Source organism: Ascidia mentula, chromosome 3 (assembly GCF_947561715.1).
Source record: "Ascidia mentula chromosome 3, kaAscMent1.1, whole genome shotgun sequence".
NCBI classification, from domain to species: Eukaryota; Metazoa; Chordata; class Ascidiacea; order Phlebobranchia; family Ascidiidae; genus Ascidia; species Ascidia mentula.
The window spans coordinates 14864150-14883604 of NC_138568.1; the positions used below are offsets into that span (position 1 = coordinate 14864150).

Sequence of the window (19455 nt, forward strand, 5' to 3'; positions counted from 1 at the left end):
TATACAGTTAAAAGTTGGGTGTAGTGCAATATTTTAGGAAAATAGTGGGAGTTTCAAATATTTTTTATAAACAGGCACTTAGTCTATTTCACCAACATTAACAAAAACTATGTTAGGCAAGTGCAACACAATATTTTCTAAGGAAGCAGATTATAACAATGTTAGAAAATGACAAAATCAAAATAGCTCACAATGGACCACACTTTAGTTTGCTTGTAGTAATTTTTGCTCAGGAGCGTTTTGCTGTTTTTTTTTGTCACAGCTTTCTGAACAAATTTGGGTTGCTTAAGGAAAGAATGAGAAACATAATTTTGATGTACAACATATTAAAATAACACGAAAAATATGCTTTAACTTACCTCACTGTTAATAAGCATGAAGGAGCAAAAGTGACAATTGGCATATTATTCCACACAGCTTCTACAAAATACTGACTTATAAGTTGAGCAAACCTTATGTAATATATTAAAATTGTCTTGAAGAACAATATACTTTTGGTTAGGCAACTTTTTCAGACTGTCAAGTAACGATTTATCAATATTGTAATAACATTGACAATAACAAGTCCCGAAACATTTTAGCTTCCAAGTGTAAATATTTATAAACTATGTACAAGTCAGTATATAAACACAACAAAGAATAATAAAATGACTTACAACAGAAGAAAACTGCAACACTTGAGATGTTTTTCTGTGCCATTAACTGTTAATCGGTCATAAATGACATTTTTATAAATACCATATGATCATCCAAATCGTTTCAGTTAATTTTTTTTGCTATGATTTTAATTGCTTGCATGTTCGTCACATCAGACTGTGGCCTAGTAAGGTATATTTGTGCGCTGAAGGAGTTGAACACAAGAAATGAAGCTGAACTGAAAACAAAATAGGTCAGCACAGTATGTCAGTCACTGGTTACAATGGGAAAATATTTCCAATATATATGATATGACATACCATTGAATTTACTAAGCTTATTTGAGCACTGTTAACTAATTTACCATTTGTACTGCTACCGAACGTTTTTTGCATTGGCAATGCATACAAGTTAATTGACATCACAGCTGGTAACTTGAAGCACAATTGCTTGCTCAAAACACAAAAAAACGATGTAATTTAACGTGGGTTTCAAAACTAAAATATAATTAAAATATTATTACCCACCTACCTTCTTGAGTCTTTTTTTTTTCAAATAACGAGTTTACGCGGCAAAACATAAAAATCTTATGGGAATATATTTTTTCCTTTTGTTTGTACAATCTCTTTTTGCGTAACATAATGTTTGTTAAACAACGATACAACGCTTGAACAATTTTTTTTTTTTAACTCTCATTGCATAATTGTTCAAAATTTTTCAATTAATCTGGTCCGATCAGGATTGTGCTTCGTCACTTTTTCAGCAACTAAATTTGCAAAAATTTGCAAGAATTCTGCAAAATCCATTTTATTTTTTTTTATAAAATATTGACTAACCAGGAGGGCAAATGCCCCCAGGGGCTGGCTAAACAATTTTTCTAGAGACTAATTTTGATCAAAGTTTGTTGATCTTGGATGGACCATAGTCACGAATGATCGGCGACTTTAACGATTCATTTTTCCACGAATACAGCCTGAATTTTGTGCTCCATTTTCAACATAATTTTCAGCAGCACCCGTGGTGGCCACCACCAAGTAACTACCTAATTGAAATATAGCCCAAAACACAACAAAAATGCCCCAAACATGACCACCGTTTTTCAGCCTAAAAAATTACAGTGAATGATGTTGTGAAATGTTCACCTGATCTCATGTTCAGCCTTTACTGGGTATTGTTACGTAAAACAACTTCTATTATTATTTCCAGGTGTCGTACCTTCATAAAACTGCCGAATAGAATTATAACAATACAATGAAAGTTATAGTCGCAAGTTTTCCCAAGACTGGAACCAAAACTATGAACGCTGCGCTTACGGCGCTTGATTACAAAGTATACGATTTCCTTGAACATTTCTGGTATGCTGGAAACCAGTGGCATAAATGTATGAAGACGGGGGAGACAGATGGATTAAAGGAGATTTACGAAACTGTGGATGCAGTCCTGAATGTACCTGCAAACTGCTATTGGGAGGAACTTCTTGAATTATTTCCCGACGCAAAGGTACAAAAAATACCTAAAAATAAAGCTTGTTGTACGGCAAGTCACTATAGTTGTAGTTTGATGACAAATTCTAATTACAAACAACGCAAGCAACAATTAGAAAACAATTTAAAACAAACCTAAATTTGGAATCCTGAAGCAACATAACTGTGTTGACTAAAATAGAAAGTTTCTACTGACATCTAGGGAAACTCGACTAATAACAAATCCATGATCAGTGGCATGTATGTCTTCAAAAAAATTCAAAATAAACTTACGAGTCAGGCGAATATATGTTGGTTGTTGATTTAGATTATATTGACATTAAGAGACGAAGCCGAGTGGTTAAAGAGCGTCGAGCACCAAGTAAATGTCCAGAACAGTAACTTCATTTTCAGATCCATTGCTATCTGTCCAACAGGCTACGCTTTGCATCAATTTTTGAGCTGCATAGGTAAGACCATCCATTGTGAGCAAGCTGAAATATTTATATCACGTTTTTAGGTCTGGTTTTCTCTGGTGTAGCTCCTTTGTGGCCCTGGCAGAGCATTCAATACTACATGAGGCGTGAAAGGTGGACTTACAGAAGACACAATGCATATGTACTTCAGGTGAATAAAATCCCTTCTCGACTTTGAGTTGCTTGCGCCGAAAATTTTCGTACTCCTGACAAAGGCAATATACTAAAAGTGTTTCCTACATGGTTGACAGTGTTGACCTGAATATTATTTCTTGGAACATGTTATAAAACCAGTAACCAGTGCTAATGCTGGTTTTGTTTTAATCGACTTTAACTTTTGTTGTTTGATGATTTCAAAACACGAATCCTGTTCATACAGAGAGCTCCAAAAGATCAGTTGCTTGTCTACAACTTGCAAGAAGGTTGGGATCCTCTGTGTAAATTCCTTGGCGTCGAGCATCCAAAAGTTCCATTCCCACACAAGAACAAGCGGGCGAAAATAGTTGAAGAGGTTATCAGAGAACATCCGGTATTCCAGAGAATTAAAAAAGAGATGGCAGTTATTGCCTTTGGATTTTCTGCTGCTATGGTAGTTGGGTGTTACAAGGCATATCCGCACGCGGCCAGTTTTGTTAAAAATATGTTGCAACCACGTTAGGTTTGTGCATTACACATTTTTCGGCTTGCAGTATTGACATTTCACTTATAATTGGGACTCTTTGTAATCCCAGATGCATACATGTAACCATAGTGGTATTTTGTGTCGTGTATATTGCACGCCAGCTGAAAAGCGAGTCCCAAGCAATCCCTTAATTCCGTCCTGCTAATGTTGATTATAATGTTCTTTCCTGTAAAATCCACACTTCATTGGGACAACACTAAAAGCAACAAGAACTTTTAGGTCGACGGTTTCTAAAATATCATAGCAGTATAATAATTTTGCCAGTAGCACTATATAGGATTCAAAGCAGTCGTTCGGCCATAGTGCGCTCCATATCTATACACAGCAATGCACGAATTCTTAACTTTTTTGCCGGTGGGCGCTAAACGTTTTCGAGAGTAGGAATTACTACAATGATACCATGTGTTTGCTCTTGCGGTGAGTGCAGCAGCGAGATACCATTTTTTCTGACTGTCTCGTATTTTTTTAGGCTTATCCGAACGCGAAAATACATTCTATGCATTATCGGCAAGCATACGATCAATGTGTGTACAGGATTTCCGAAATATTTAGTCATGTATGTATGTTCATCAGTTATATTTATATAAACATGAATCGAAATAAATGTTTTCGTACTAGTTCTAGGTTTGTCAGATGAACTTATGCAGCAATTAACAAATATGTAAAGATTTCTATGAATAAACCCTGGTTCAGTTTCAAGCTGAAAGAAACATAGCAAAATTATGGCACATTCGCTTCAATGTTTTCCAAACTGATCCAATGATATGAATAGCAATACCTTAGGCTGGCACACGTGAAACAGGATCTCGACTTTTTCTACCTTTAGCAAGTGTTTGCTCCTTCGGTGAGGTTCCCTCTTTTCTCTGTTGACTGTCAAGTTATGTAAATGATTACCTTGCCAACAGGCGTATAGCTTGAATCCGAAAAGCATTATACGATATTTGCGATTGTATGAAAGTTTGATTAGCACAGCATTTGATCAGGCCTTAGGCCTTTCTCAAGTTGTCAATATGAAGCTAACTTAACGTGTTTTATTGCTTACGGGGAAGTTCAAAGTTATTTAAAGAGAGTAAACAAATTTTGCGCCTTCGCAGTTTTTTGTTTGATATCAGCACCTTTATTGCACAGGTACTGCACACTGCAGCCAGTGAGAGGCGTTTCACCTACAAAAACTTACTGAAGCATTTCATGTAGCAAAGGAAACCTATCATGCATGTTGCATAAACTGTATTAAGTGGTCATGTATATTACGATGTGGTTTGCAGTAAACATTGCCTTTGATTTTAAACACAATGTTTTACCCATAATAATCAGTTTAAATACTCCATTACCAACAGATTTGTAGAGATAATTAAAGTTTCTTCCACACAGATTTTCGCATTCTGAAGGCGTTGTATGCTTTAACTTTGCAAAAACCGTAACCTCATTATACCACAGCCATGAAAGTCATTGTCGCCGGATTCTCAAAAACCGGTACAAAAACGATGAACGCTGCGCTGCGAGCCCTCGGTTACAACGTATACGATTTCATGGAGCACTTCTGGTATGCTGGAAACGAGTGGAAAGCATGCATGGAGAAGGGAGAAATAGAAGGACTGAGAGAAGTGTACGAATCTGTTGATGCAGTCTGTGACGCACCTGCCCATTATTTCTGGGATGTACTTCATGAGTTGTTTCCAGATGCTAAGGTACAACACCAGAAAAATGCCCATAGGTGGGCTACTGGTGTGATCTGTGGAGTGGTGAGACGCAGTCGGTTCGATCCGATTCGTGGGAACCGGTTATTGTAATTTAATAACCAACGCGAACCATTTGTTCCAGTTGCTATAACAGGCGTATGTATATAGGGCTATGTTTCATTTCGAGTATTGCATCCCAGCGGTTACTATGGCAGATTGCTAGAATATTTGAATTCCGCCAATGGATATGTGTAGTTCTTGGGCTTTTACAGATAATATAAAATGTTATGAAGATCCCAGTAAATAAATGCATGCTCACCTTCCTCACAGAAAAGAAATGAAGAGTAAATCTTCCTCATTTACATTTCAGATCATTTTCATGATGCGAGATGAAAATGAATGGCTCAGGAGCACTCAAAACCAACTGGACGTCAGCAACAATAACTTGATCTTTCGCCTACTTTCTATCTGTCCAACCGGGTTTGCAATGCATCGCTTTATGAACCAGCTAGGTGAGTATCATTTTCAATTTAAGTGTGATCGAACTGTAGCACCATTATTTTACAAATTGACACCCAAGATTCTGCTACATGGGCCTTTCGGTCATGTGTTAGGCCTATAAGCTTAGATGACATACTTTGGATATGGTATCGTTTTTAGGAATGGTTATGTCTGGAAGTCCTCCTTTGTGGCCATGGGAAAAACAAACGTGGCGTGACAATCCCGCGCTATGGACTTATCGTAGGCACAACGCTTACGTATTGCACGTAAGTACAAAATCCCCTTTTTATTTTTGTGATAATACTTGCCAAATTCTATGCCTGCTGTTAACTAACTTCGTTTACACATTGTATGCACATATTTCTTTTTCTTTGCAGAGCGCACCCAAAGATAAGTTGTTGATCTACGATGTAAAGGAGGGCTGGGGGCCCCTCTGTAAATTTCTTGGCTTGGAAGAACCAAAGAAGCCTTTTCCACACAAAAACAAGCGGGGGGATATTTTGCAGGAAATTATGAAAGAACATCCAGTGTTTCAGAGAATCAAGACTGAGATGACAATTATTACAATTGGATTTTCTGCGCTTTTGCTTGCTGGGTGTTATAAAGCATATCCGCACGCTGCTAATTTCGTGCAAAAGTTTTGGTAGCACCAGGTTTAATTGTAATGTTTTGCGAAATTGTATTTATAAATTATTTGCTTTTATGTTAATCGATACGTTTTTGAAATGGGGGCTAGCAAAGATGAAATGAATAAAATATAAGTTTTGTGTACGATTGCTGCACGAACAAAAATAGCGAGTTTTTTGGCAAATATTAGTGTTTTCACCTCACGAATCATTATGGTTTTGGAAAATTCGATGCGTCTCACGCAAAATACACACTCAACAGCGTTAAAATAATGAAATTCCACAAATTTTAGCGGCTTTAAGTAAATACTGTTTTGTCAAAGGGCAGAGAAATTTGAGCGTTTGTGGTTTGAAGATCCGTATCAAGTTGCGTTGCTGCGCAATGAAGTGTAACAGGGCTTATCCTGTGCACCACCACAATCTCCTCTGAAGCAAGCCCAACGAATTCTCGGCCTGTTCGTCTACACGTCTTACGATATCTAATTCTTAACTAGTTCATCATAAAGTTGTATTACTATTTCCCTTAATTAGAAAGTTCTGATTCATGAACCCGCTGCTATCAAAAATCAGAACAAATAATACAAATTTAAACAAGGCACCTCAAAATACAACATATTTTTTCAACTTCCTGCACATACGTATGTTTTTAAGTAAGGTCTTCTCTGTAATGCGCCATCATAGGGCTGCATGGAATATAATCCCAATGATAATACCATAGTATACTAAGAAGAGTGTACTATGATAATACTACGGAGGCATACGTTTTACAGTATGCGTAACTCTGGACGAAATCGGGAAGTAAGATCTTGAGAGGGAAAACAAACAAACTTAATGCGCCGGTTGTTGGCTCATCCGGAGGGGCATGTGCTGAAGGACTTTGAGTACATCCCCAGTCTGTTTAAATGCTGTGCTACATGATGGTGTTTCATTTTCGTTCAGGTAATAGAAATCTTGATTTTTGTGTAGATTATTAACCAAAGCTTCAACAGTCAGACCGATAGCGAAATTGTCTTTCTGTCTGTTATGTCCTTGACAGTTGTATGTGTAAAGTTATGACGCGTACGTGCCGCAACGAGAGAGTCATTTTAATCTTCGTTAACGTTTCGGAAGTGACGAGTCCGAAGGCCCTGTACATAGTACTTCACTGTCGTTTGGGTAAAAAGTAGTGTTAGGCCATAAATAGGTTACTGGTACGGATGTGGTATTGTGTTATAAGTTACAGGTTGTCAAATCACACACATTACCTCCATGTCACACAGATTGCTTGCTGGTTTGTCCTAGTAGGTGGTATGTAAAAAGATCTGCTGGTATGTCTGCTGGTCCACATTGCTAGCCTATCAACTATACAGAAGCTGGGTAAGTAATGAAATTGCATGACATTGCAATTGATTTTTTTTATGTGAAAATAATTCTGTAAAGGATACATCATGGATAGCATAGACAACATACTCGCCGCTGGGTCATCTGTGCAATGGACAAAACAATGTGTGGACATAGAAGAGATTGGGCAAAAGTATGGCTTTCCTCAAGTAAGACAAAATTTTACTCAGGTTAAACAGGATTTTTTTCCATATCCAATTTATGCATATTATTGATTTTCTGGCGTATAGTAACTCCAAAGAATCTTACCTTCAGCCACAATTAAACTTTGATTTCTATTCACCGATGTTTTGCCTGCTATCTAACTAGGCTACAACTGGGTAATGGACCGAGTTGGGTGGAAGGCAAAAAGTCATTAAATAAAAACTGATGATTGTGCCAATAGGTCACATTCTTTGAAGAGCACACTATTTTCCCCAATCTCACAATGCTGTGTTGTCATTCTCATTTCTGTTAAGATTGTCAAGGTTACTGCAGAAACTTCAGAAAAGTATGGTCTACCTGAAAATGAACCTGTAATGCTGTATGGAAAAAGACACCTGTTAAGGTATATACAATCAAAACCTGATTAATCCCAGTTTAGTGCTGTTTTGATTTTTTCATTTTTTCAACTCTACTTCAAGAACTATAGCTCAAACTGTAGAGGAGGGACACTATGTGATGGGAAAGCAGATCGAAATATCTGATGAGTTTGTTGGTTTTTTTCGGATCAGCAGTGACTTTGAACGAGATGATAATCCCTTAAAGGTATGCTGCATGATTTTTTTCTTGCTTGTGCAACACTGCTATGTCAATCTTTATGATTCAATAGACTTTCAAGACATTGCAAGATGTGGCTGACTACTTTCCATCAAAAATTTATGTACAAGAGGCTGTTACAGTTCCTACTAATGATGGAAATAATGTTCATCTTGAACATGGAGACGAGTTAACTTTGATCAGCAGATCTGATGCCCAACCTGTAGTCGGCAATCCAAATAAGGTAAATAATTATCATTTTTAAATAAACGTACACAGTCGTATAACTCCTACTGCTACATTTATACCTAATATACATGATTATAGTTTGTGTAATTTGTCAATTAGACTTGCATTCACTTTAACAAGGTGATATTGTTAAATGCTTGTGGCATTCTGAAATAAGCATACAGCATATACATAGATTTTATATTGGGAATATTTTAAAGTCTTACAGTAATCACAATATTAAAATGTATAAAACTTATCCTTGCAAGTGTTTGTTGCATTAATTCTCCCACATGTGAGTGGTAAGTGTCCACTTCCTTCATACAACAGTTACCAATGTTTGCACAAACATTGCACTTGTTGGTTTTGAAGCGAACGACCAGATTCTCTTTGTATCTTTCAATGTTGTTGGTGTATTTACGTCCCTGTGTAATCTTTGTTTAAACATCCGTTTTCCATGTGCAGCCTGCCAGTCGATTCATCACAAAAGTCCGGACAAAGACGTCACAGCACGCATTACTGATTGTGCACAACACAAGATTAAATGAAAGTTTAACGTAAGCATGATTACCAAATATATTACCTGTGTATGTATGTTATGTCATCGACAGAACCATAATGTATTTTTTTTCAACCTGTAAGTTGCAATAAATGTATTTTTTTTTGTATATTTTGGTGCCTTAATCTGCACCCTTATCATCTTTCAGTCTTCCTCTGAGTCTGAAAGGCAAATTTGCCACAAGGTCGCCCATTGAAGTGGATCATGCATTCCGGTCACGTGACATGCTACTGACTGACCTCGTGTGGCAAGTAAACTTTCCTATAACTGTGATTATGGCTTCAAATCGTACTCGCTCCCCGAAGGATGAATTTGTTCTGAGATCTGGAATGCATCTGAAACTATTGAGTGTAAGTCCATCTGAAGTGTTACAAAATGCCCAAGACTCCAAATCAGTTTTCCTTAGTTTTTTTATTGTGTGGCGAAATTTTTTTGGAAAAAATTACGTGGCCTACTATTTAGTCAGCGTGGCGACTTTCCAAAGCATGTCATGCAAAAATTTAACTAATCAGTTTGTCAATATTGCCAAAACACCAGAAAAGAGTAGTTTAATGACACAAGAGCGTTTCTCCCCACTACCTAGTTTTTTTTTTGATGCCCAAAAATCAATTTGTTTCCTTTTAGTGCTGTGGTTTACTTGAAAACTGCATGATGTCCACAGGTTGAGGAAACTGGTCTGGAACCAGGTCTCACTTAATTCAGTATAGGGATGTTCCTTTTCAATAATTGTTTTATTACAATATCCAACCATAGAATTCTGTGCAGAACTTGTGTCAAAAATAAATATATCAAACGTTTCTCTACAAGTCCAACCTAAAAATACACCAGGCAGAATTTTTTTTTATGGTTCTAGTTAGAATTTAATATGTGATTGGTGCACTTTTGGGGTTTTGCCCGAACCATTGCAGCTGGGTGCTGAGTTTTATGGTCTTTGTCCTCCATCCAAACGTGTTAGTTGCTTTTAATTACCCCTCGATTTAAATAAATCTCCATTCAATTAAATCGTGATTAAATCGAGCAATATTGGTCCAAGTAACTATTTTTCTTCCCCATCTTGTCAAAAAGAAGTTTTTTTTGGGGACACTTCGACTCAGCAATAAACCTTCAACTACTTTGCGCGGCGTTGATTTTCGGTTTCGAATTCTAAGTGCTCCCTATTGTTCATCTTAACCACTTCATTATATCATTCAATGTCCTATTGTTCAAAGTATATTAAGCTTGGTTCGGCTCTGAAATTTCCCAACTGCTTTTACCATGCCCACAGCTAAACCCGGTGCCCCTTGTGTCTCGTGTATAACACCCTATACTCCATAATTCACCATTATGCATAAAAACGTTGTATGACATTGCTGGAATTGCCGTACAGTCGTTCTATGGCTGATGTAACGCCAGTTGCTAAGTCACTCCATACGCACTTGGGCAGAAAAAGGCAATGTATCTCTAAAACGGCCAGCATTGGAAAACCCATTGAAACTTCATGTTGTGCAGGTCGAAGAGCACGACATTGTATTGGCGGTCACCCCTTTTCAGCGAATCATTGAATTCAGTGCGACCGGTGATACATTTGCTCTTCCCTCGGCCGTCGTTAATCCACAGGTAAGAAAACGTTGCTCCAGATTGTTGAGGAATTTTAACGATTGAAAGGGTTGATAAAACCGTTCTCTAAACCATGCAAACCTATGTGCATATTTATATGAAACAGAAAGTTCTGCTTTGTTTGTTCAGTGACTAATGGGGGTTGATTGTTTTTAGCTTACAGTATATGTCGGCTTTAGTGTTCAGTGCGGTTTAAACAACAAACTTTTCCATAGGACGTTTTTTTAACGTTTTCGTGGAAAATTGTTTGATTCCAATAAACGTTTTATGCGTAAGAAGTAACGCGATATAACACAGTTCTGCTGCCACGAACGTGCGGCTACAGTTATTGTCGCTGCCAGCATCTGATCAATACTTTCGAGTTCGTGGAACCTCCGGCCTTCGTTTCCTGGTTACCATACAGTGGGCTGTTGGGTTTTCCGCATTAGTAAATCTTGAAGAGTTCATTAAGCTCTGACGCCAACTGGCCTTTTCCTCTTGAGCAACATTGAATCAGTGAAACGATGGCGCAGAGCGGAAATGCGTTTAAACGTGGAGGCAGAAAAGCGAGATGCAGTTGGAGAAGTTTCGCACTCTGCCGTTTTAATGAATTTTACCTAAGTTCTTGGTTTGAAAACAGTTAAACTTTGTGCCAGGTTGTTTCATCAATGTTATTGAAAAGTTTGTGAAATTGGCGAAATACTCCTAAAAACTTGCGTGGTAAGGTTTAGTGGCGTTGAAATGTCCCACAAGGAATCCTGAACTTCGTTGCCACGCGCTATAGAAATGGTAGGAAATTGTGCAAAAATCTACCTCCCCCGTGTGTATACGTTATATGAACGAACTACCTTCCTAATTGGTATGTGTGGGCAGGGAAACGATAAAGACAAGAAGCAGTACCAGACCTACCTCCAAAGTACATACATGGCAACCCAACTCCAAAGCAGTGTCACCAACATTGACAACTACTGCAAGTAAGTGACTAATGTCGATATATTTAGCTTCAACCATGTCTGTCTTATCATCATTAGCACTGCACTACCTCCCTCCCGCACTCGCATTATGACTGTGTTCCGTCTTACAATGTAGTGTTAATGCAAAGTCAGTGAGCTGTTCACGTCGGTTGCTTTAGTGCGACGGCGAAAGTGGATTCACATGAGGCCTGCTATGATACTTCAAAAACATCATTCTCGGACTCACGTTTAGTGGGAACCATTTTGGTGTTTTGTATCGCAAATTTTTAACTATTTACCAGGTTGTTTCGAAACACTTTATCGGGCTATTTCAAAAGAATTACTCTGGCTGATTTAAATTGCACTATTGCTTCCAATTCAGTTTTGCATAAAAAATTTCGTTAAAAAACTAATTGGGTGAATTTATCTACACATATCAGTGGTTGTTATGCCTGTTTATTTTAAACGAAAAGATGTTTTGGCATTTCCTGCTTTCACTTTCCGTAGCAAATCGTAGTGTGATATCTCTCGATGAATCACTTTACTATGAGAATAGAAATAAGGAAATAGCGGCGTCCCATTATGTGATCAGGTGCAAACCGCATCGAACATCTGGATATCGGTTGCCTCCGAAACAGACTCGATAACCTTATGGTTTAACCGCTCACGGCGTCAGTCTTTAATTTGTAATTTTTGTAAAAATTTGTACTCTGGTTGGAGGCACAGTTCTGGCGCCATTGAAACGTCCCTTGTTTAATATATCGTAATAACTGAGCAGTTTTTTTTTATAAAGTCAAGTCTGCCGAACAAACGCGTCGAAATTTGGCACAACATTGTGCGTATCAGAGGCGGAAGGAGCCATACTATATTTGTTCGGCGCTGCTTAAAATCAGGAAGCTGGTGTTGCTGGCATAGAGCCGGGCATAGCACTGATGAATAGCTCCTAACATAATGTTGGCATGAATTCTGGGTCAAAGTTTCGTGTGGTGGATTTTAAAACTTGTGTTGTGTTAGATAGTGTTGAAAGAGTCTAGACGGGCGAGCAGATAGTTCTAATCAGATATTTGCATTTCGTTAGCCTGTCTGGTGAAAAGCGTTTTTGGCAGTTAAACCGGAGACAGTTAAACACGTATACGTAAGTTATGCATATTTAGCCTGGCGTGGCTAGTGTAGGATGGTATCATGGCTAAGTATAGCTTGTCTGTAACAGGTTCCGTTCAGGGCTAAACAATAGAAAAGTTTAGGGGCAGAATTCAGGCAAGTTTTGACACTATTTAAACAGAAATTTGTCAATTTGTTGCAACTGTCGTTTGGTTGCCGTAATTAAGAAGCATGTAACAGTTTTTGTTTTGGCGAGGGTGAGATAATACGATCCACTTTATCAAATATAGTTGTACAACTGTGTTTGGTTGTTTGGTTTCCAGTGTTGCTGTTTTTTTGCTTGGATTTCGAATTCACTTTTGCACCTTAGTTTGCCCTTGTTGTCACACGTTATAGTGTTTGTTACAGATAAGCAATTGTTCTGTAAAATCGAAAGTGTAGCCAAAAACTAACAATGGCACAAGCAAGACGACAGCAAGCATCATTTTTTCGGAATAAAATCATAATATAAACTGAACGTACACCTTAAAGTACCGGGATTTTTCTGAACTTGCATAAAAGCTAAAGCAAGTGTGACCACAGTAGGTTAGTGATTACAGTTATATATGAACACATACACCATCGTCTTTCCTGTAACTGTGTTGTTAGAAACGTGAATGGTTTCAAAACGGTCAGGGAACAGTTTGGCGGTCCTTACATTTCCCTTACTATCATGATGTATTAACATGTGGTATACGAGTTTATTACAGATGACGTGGGAATGTCGTTTGTATTTTTCAGGTCGGTAAGATTCCATATTCCCCGACACCTACGCCCAACCAATCCCACTTCACTGCCTGCGAATGCCAACGTTCGCCAAAACCATCATAGAAATATATTGACCAGCTCGGCACGCAAGCACCATAAAGGTATGTTCCAGAGCCCTTTCGCTATTGACGTCTCTATACGTTTAATAATAGGATAGGGCGTTGCTTAAGTTTTTTTTTTCCAGTATGTTAAACTCTACCCAAGTTTGCGGCATTTTGTTTCACGCAATTGGTGTAAACTGCATTCTGTTTTTTGGAAAATTTTTATTCACTATAGACATGGGACGATTCTTGGGGGTGGTGTGAAAAATTACACTAAGCAACTGACGAAGTTAAGAATGGAAAAGTCTTACAAAATTACAATACCAAATAGCCTGATGTCAACGCATTTATTTTCAAGAATACATGTTTCGTCACTGAAGATGCTTATTTAGCGAAACATGTATTCTTGAAAATAAATGCGTTGACACAAGGCTATTTGATATTGTAATTTTGCAAACGTGAAGTTTCCACCTGTGTCACGCACAAGTGGCGTTGGGAAAAAAAGGTAGATTTTGGAATATATACATTGAAGGAAAAGTCTTAGTCATAGAAATTAGGCGGCGTGGCAGCCAGCCCGATGACAAGTCAAAACAGTTTCTTTTTTTCATTTACTGCTCCATCTTAGTTTTAATTTCCTTTTAGTGACCCATTCACTCAGTTAGGAAATACTAGTCTAGTATATAATGATTATCATCACTGTCAAAGTTAGTTTTTTTTACCGATTTTCATATTTGTGTAACTGACTTCACCATGCACTATCTAATCTAGTTCAAACTTAAGCGATCACATTCAGTCCAGTCTCAACCAACATCGCTGTTAGCAGTAGTTTCACATATAGTTTTAACACATGTTTGCTTAACATGTGCCAGATGCCTCTCGTTCACAACCAAAAAAAAACAATCCAACGAAAACTAAGTCAATAATAAACTGTCTTCATCTAAACGCAAAATGGCTGCCTTTTACATCTGCGAATCGCTCGGATAATTTCACATTGATTTCAAAAGAGCTATAATAATCATTGAGAGCTGCAGACAAGTGCGCACTGTTTCCGACCTTTAGGCGGTGCCCTTACTTGTACCAACACATCCATGCAGGTCTTTCTGCCATCCAACTTCTCGCCACAACACAAACTCCCGATACATCCGTGCCACGTGGGTCGACGTCATCAAGAATGGCTCGTCGCTCGTTACCCACACCCAACATTCCGGCGCCTAGTACCGATGGACCTCCCCTGCCCCCTCGGAACCCCGCTGGGAATTCCCCTGTGTCCCCACGTAGGAGCATGCGTAACCCTGTGCCCCCGGTTCCCCCGAAGGCCAGGAACCGTCTGTCGCAAGTCTATCCTTCCGACATGCCAATTCGACCTGCTCCGCTCCCTCATGCGACGGAGAAAGCCCCCTCGCCGCCCAGCAGCTTGCCGCCGACCCTTACGCCCAAGTGAGTGCAAGTCTTTATCCATTGACCCGAAACGATTTGGCAAAGTTGCAGTTTTTCAAAAATCCTTTTGTGTTTAAGAATTGTTATAACTGATCAGAAATGGAAATAATTTCGTATACATTCCACCGCTCGGCGATGTGTTTTTCGTTGACGTTACTAGGAAACAAGCAGCTTGTATCAATAAAGAAATACTGTGGTTTGTTGTCATTCTACTCCACTGATTCTAATGCCATATGTCGATTTCGTTTATTTATTGACGAAATACGGTTTGTGTGCAGAAAGCATTGTAAAATTAATGTATTTTGTCCAATCAATACAGTGTATGCCAATTTGGCGTCAAACTCACTTTCGATAAAACGTTCTATTAAACAACTATGCTGTACACTGTTTGTGCAGCACAATACATATATATGTAAAGACTCCACAACTAGTTGGTGTATGGATTTGTCACACTTTGCATCTGGACTATATTTTTAAGTGGATTTGGTAAGTTCGTATTTGATAGCACCGTCATGTGTATTACGTCACTCGACATAGGAGACCGACAGTTGGTTTCAAACCACAACTATCTGTCATAATGAAAGTCGTCTTGTGACGAATTTCCTTTCGATGTTTTCAGTCGAAAAGAAAACGAACCGACTGTTGAGGACGACATATGGGAGGTCTGGCAGCCGACACAGACCAAAGACAAGTCAGACACACTTCATCCCAATAATGTCGCGGAAAGCCCAACAGACGAAGGTTAGATGCAATTGTTTTAGGTTGTACATACGTCACAAGCTGTATGGGCTGCTCATCCTTGCGGAAGTATCCGAGAAGGCATTTCTGGGTCGGTTTTAATGGCTGCGTATGCCACATGTACGCAGTGGTAGTGCTTAAACACGTTTATATCTAACTACAATGGTGGATTGGTCGCTTGGAATGTGTTTTCTTGCTACCGAACAATTCGTGCCGTCGACCGAAACAGAAAGTTATTGTTATTTGCGAACAATGTTTGATATCTTCACTTCAGTGTTAGCGACTTCCATTATAACTTTACCATATACCATATATGGCCTTGCGTGTTCAGTTTGTCGTTAGTTTATAACAAACAAAGGAGTTTGTAAATTGTCGTCGAATAAAAATCGCATTAAACCGTAGGGTAAGAATTCCAAGTTCAAAATATCTCTTGTTCCAGCTTTCACCAATCACGTAGCTCCACGTCATAATTCCGAAGAAGAAGAACCTCCACCTCTTCCTCCAATAAGACTCGAGTCACCTTCATTCGACCTCCATGTCGAGACCAAAAATTCGCAATCAGATGACTGTATCTACAGCAACGCTGAAGAAGCACAGCGACGAAGCACCGTGGCGACATCTAGCGTGGTAGAGGAGGTAGACAGAACACCTAACCTGCCTCGCTCCTGTGCCGTGCTCCAGATACCGACGCGACTTAATGACGGTACCTTGACGGTTTCAAGTACGGATGCGGTTGCTTCGCCTGATACTTTCAATGGTAATTTATTGACCTTTTCGTGTTTCCGCATCGTCGTTATCTTAGCAATTAATTTGTATAAAGTTTATGGAATCCGATGTAATTTTATTGATAACTATACAACAATAGTAGAAATATTTAAGTCCATAAGTTTAAGTCAAAGGATGCTGTCATCGCCCAGTAAGGACCTGTGCAGTAGGGCGATCCTGCCAAAAATGCAATTGCCTGGAACATTACTGCGTAGATAAACTTAACGTGAATGTTGACGTTGTCATATATGGTGATTACCCTAATATTAAAGTTTAATATATATTGAGACAGCTTATAAACTAACCTATACCTTTGTAGCTGCTGAACCCTGAAACTGTTTTACTATTTGTCGGTTGAAAAATAATCTTTTTTCCATATTAAGGATCGACTCCTTTTGATGACATTTCCCGATCCGGACTGAGTGAAGACATGGAAAGTACCTCCGTTCGATCCAAGATGTCACAGAAGAGTTATGTGCGTGTAAGAGATACACGTCAATTTATTTGGTTTTGTCTGATTACGTTGGTGGATATCCCCTTCGTATATGTGAAAGTTGTCTGGCAAGTTGTGCGCTTGCGCATCAGTGTACCATGACTACATACCTCAGTTGGTAGAGCGATAAGCATGGTTTGAGTTCAAATCTTACTTGGAGCTTGATTTTTAAGATCTTTTTCCGACTTGTCGGAAAAAGTAGGTGATCCAGCTAGGCTGCAATGCCAGTGAACCTAATGCATTTACTCTGATATTTAATACCGGGTCGCCAGCAATGGTAACAAGATTTTTTTGTTTTTATCAGTCGCCAAACGGCTGGAAACCTCCCGAAAGCGTGACGTCAATGAGCGTCGATGACGTCGTCAACTCTCTAAGGTAATTCTGGCGTAATTGCTTCAGGAAAATGACCCCATTTCCTCGTTTGGTCACGAATGCAAATTGTGATCATTGTGATTGTCCTGTGACCACATATAGTTATTGTTGGTTGTGTGATTAATAACCCCTTGTCTTCTCTTCCTTTGGATGGAAGCCATTTTGCGGCAACGCAAGCCTCAAGCGTGCCCTCCATATTCGCTTCCGTGTAAAATCCCGCATTACCACCTCGTAATATAACGCACGATATAACTTGCTTTATTACCTATAGTGTGTCAGAAACTTCTCTTGTGGATTGTTCAATAGAGTTCTTTTTGAGTTTTGTTTTAGTTTTTTGCAAAAGGTTTGTTGTCATTTGGACGTCGCGTGTGACGTAGGTTTACAACAAATAGTGACGTCACATACAGCTCTTTAAAAAACATCATTGTCTCTTACGCTATAGAAGCGACAACAAAGCTTCATGTACGTTTCTTGTTCAAATTACGCATCTTTATCGATGTCGATTGACAACATTCACGTTGACCAAAATTCAACTTCTCATAACAGCCATGTTTCCAGGTACATCGGACTCAGTGAAGACGTGGTTCAGTATTTCTACAATGAACGAATCGACGGACAGATGCTCACCGAGCTCGGCAGCGACATCCTGGAAGAAGATTTCGAATTAAGTAAACTCTATCGCCACAAACTGCGGCGTTTCATAGACGGATGGAGGCCAAACGTCGGCGCAGGCGCTCCTGTGTGACCCGAGTTTTAGTGACCGAGTTTTACAAGCAAGCGTCTGGTGTCAAAACTCTAATATTTCTTTTGGGTTTAAGTGTGGCTGAGATTATCAAGTGATTTCGGTACTAATGCGAACGCTCAGCGAAAAAGTTCCTTTCAATTTATTGCGTTTATTTTACCCAAGAGCAGTTTTTAATTTATCCAGATATGGCAGTTGGTTACTTTTACGATATGCTAGCCAGCTACCATATACGCAGATATATGTAATATTTTCATTCATAACCCGTACGTGACTCAAAAAGACCATTTTTTTAATGTTTGAGTAACGCAAGCGCAGTGTTTATCTTGCGTATTTATCTTTTGCATGTAGATTATTGTGTTTACAAAGTGAATTCAATACTTCAAGCCCGCAAAAATCTTAAGTTTAGAGTATGTTTTGTACTCCTAGAAGAACTCTACTGTAATTTTCTGCGGTGCAATATTTCCATTTATACACATGACTTTCACCGAATCGTTGCATTATAGCTAGCTTCAAGCCAGATTTAAGTCGTTATCATTGTGTTCGTTTCCAAGTCGTTATATCTTTACGTTGATGACATGACTTTACAAAAGCAGTATGATACGACCCAAACCAACAGTGCAATATTCTTCTAACTGTAGTAACAGTGTGTATCTTAAGCTGCAGTAACATATTTTACCCCAACTTACCCCTAAGTTTTAGACAACTTTTAAAGTGTTGATTACATACAATTTTCCCTGTTTTAATTACTTGTTATAGTTTAGTTATGTAGCTGCTATGTGACTTTTTTCACTGAATTAGAATCTTAAAAAATTTAGTTAAATGCTTCGCATAGTTATTAATATTTTACTTTCTGTAAATACTTGAACAATGGAACCGCGTACTTTGTGCAGTTGAAACCTTGATGACAAAATGGAATTTCGTACTATGTGAATTTTGCCTCCTCGTTCCAACGCTGTCTGTATAATACTTAAATGTAAATTTTGAGAAACTTTCATAAATACCTTGCCCTGCACGCCTCTTGTACCAATATTTTCCACAAACGATTCGCTTTAAACCCTCATTCTAAAGTGTTTGTTTTAATTACTGCATAGCATTCGCTACGATAACTGTATAAACAGGCACACAGTAATTGTGATATTTTTCGCTTGAGCCAAATCTACCTGGTAACCAACGCTGTTTCAACTTTCCACTGTAATGAATAAACTGTAATAAACGACCAAGTGATGATCCCACGTTTAGTTAGCCTCGAACGTCGCATTTACGCCATACTCTTAACCATGTGCTTTGGAACTGCTTTTTTTCGATGTGATCCCGAATTTTATTTACTTGTGTTTTGTGTTGTCTGCTTTAAGATTCGTGCAATTTGTATTCGTTTCTTCAATTTGATGTTCCAGTGCTTGATGAACCCAGTCCCAATAAAATTATTTGACGAAACAATAATTTAACGATTTGTGAGTGTA

General features: G+C 38.5%; 3 protein-coding genes across 5 annotated transcripts; all 3 read left to right on the plus strand.

Moving 5' to 3' along the window:
- Positions 1-1846: 1846 nt before the first annotated feature.
- Positions 1847-3857, plus strand: LOC145894231 (uncharacterized). Its single transcript, XM_082982750.1, has 4 exons — positions 1847-2136; positions 2428-2569; positions 2620-2726; positions 2955-3857. The coding sequence occupies exons 1-4, from the start codon at positions 1888-1890 to the stop codon at positions 3231-3233; spliced, it is 777 nt and encodes a 258-aa protein (XP_082838876.1). The 5' UTR covers positions 1847-1887; the 3' UTR covers positions 3234-3857.
- A 589-nt stretch (positions 3858-4446) lies between these two features.
- Positions 4447-6084, plus strand: LOC145895711 (uncharacterized). Its single transcript, XM_082984497.1, has 4 exons — positions 4447-4945; positions 5307-5448; positions 5597-5703; positions 5815-6084. Exons 1-4 carry the CDS (start codon positions 4697-4699, stop codon positions 6082-6084), a joined length of 768 nt encoding a protein of 255 aa, XP_082840623.1. The 5' UTR covers positions 4447-4696.
- Positions 6085-6875: 791 nt separating this feature from the next.
- Positions 6876-19435, plus strand: LOC145894230 (GRB2-associated and regulator of MAPK protein-like). 3 transcript variants are annotated; one of them, XM_082982749.1, is made up of 17 exons: positions 6876-7002; positions 7323-7419; positions 7483-7592; positions 7902-7990; positions 8067-8190; positions 8255-8425; positions 8875-8966; positions 9117-9318; positions 10457-10564; positions 11417-11517; positions 13378-13517; positions 14540-14882; positions 15502-15623; positions 16060-16377; positions 16769-16866; positions 17183-17253; positions 17809-19435. In XM_082982749.1, exons 3-17 carry the CDS (start codon positions 7491-7493, stop codon positions 17993-17995), a joined length of 2268 nt encoding a protein of 755 aa, XP_082838875.1. In that variant the 5' UTR covers positions 6876-7002; positions 7323-7419; positions 7483-7490; the 3' UTR covers positions 17996-19435. The 3 variants fall into 3 exon arrangements, with proteins under 3 accessions (XP_082838875.1, XP_082838872.1, XP_082838873.1); XM_082982746.1 differs by having other exon boundaries at positions 13378-13505; XM_082982747.1 differs by having other exon boundaries at positions 13378-13505; positions 16769-16860.
- Positions 19436-19455: the final 20 nt, after the last annotated feature.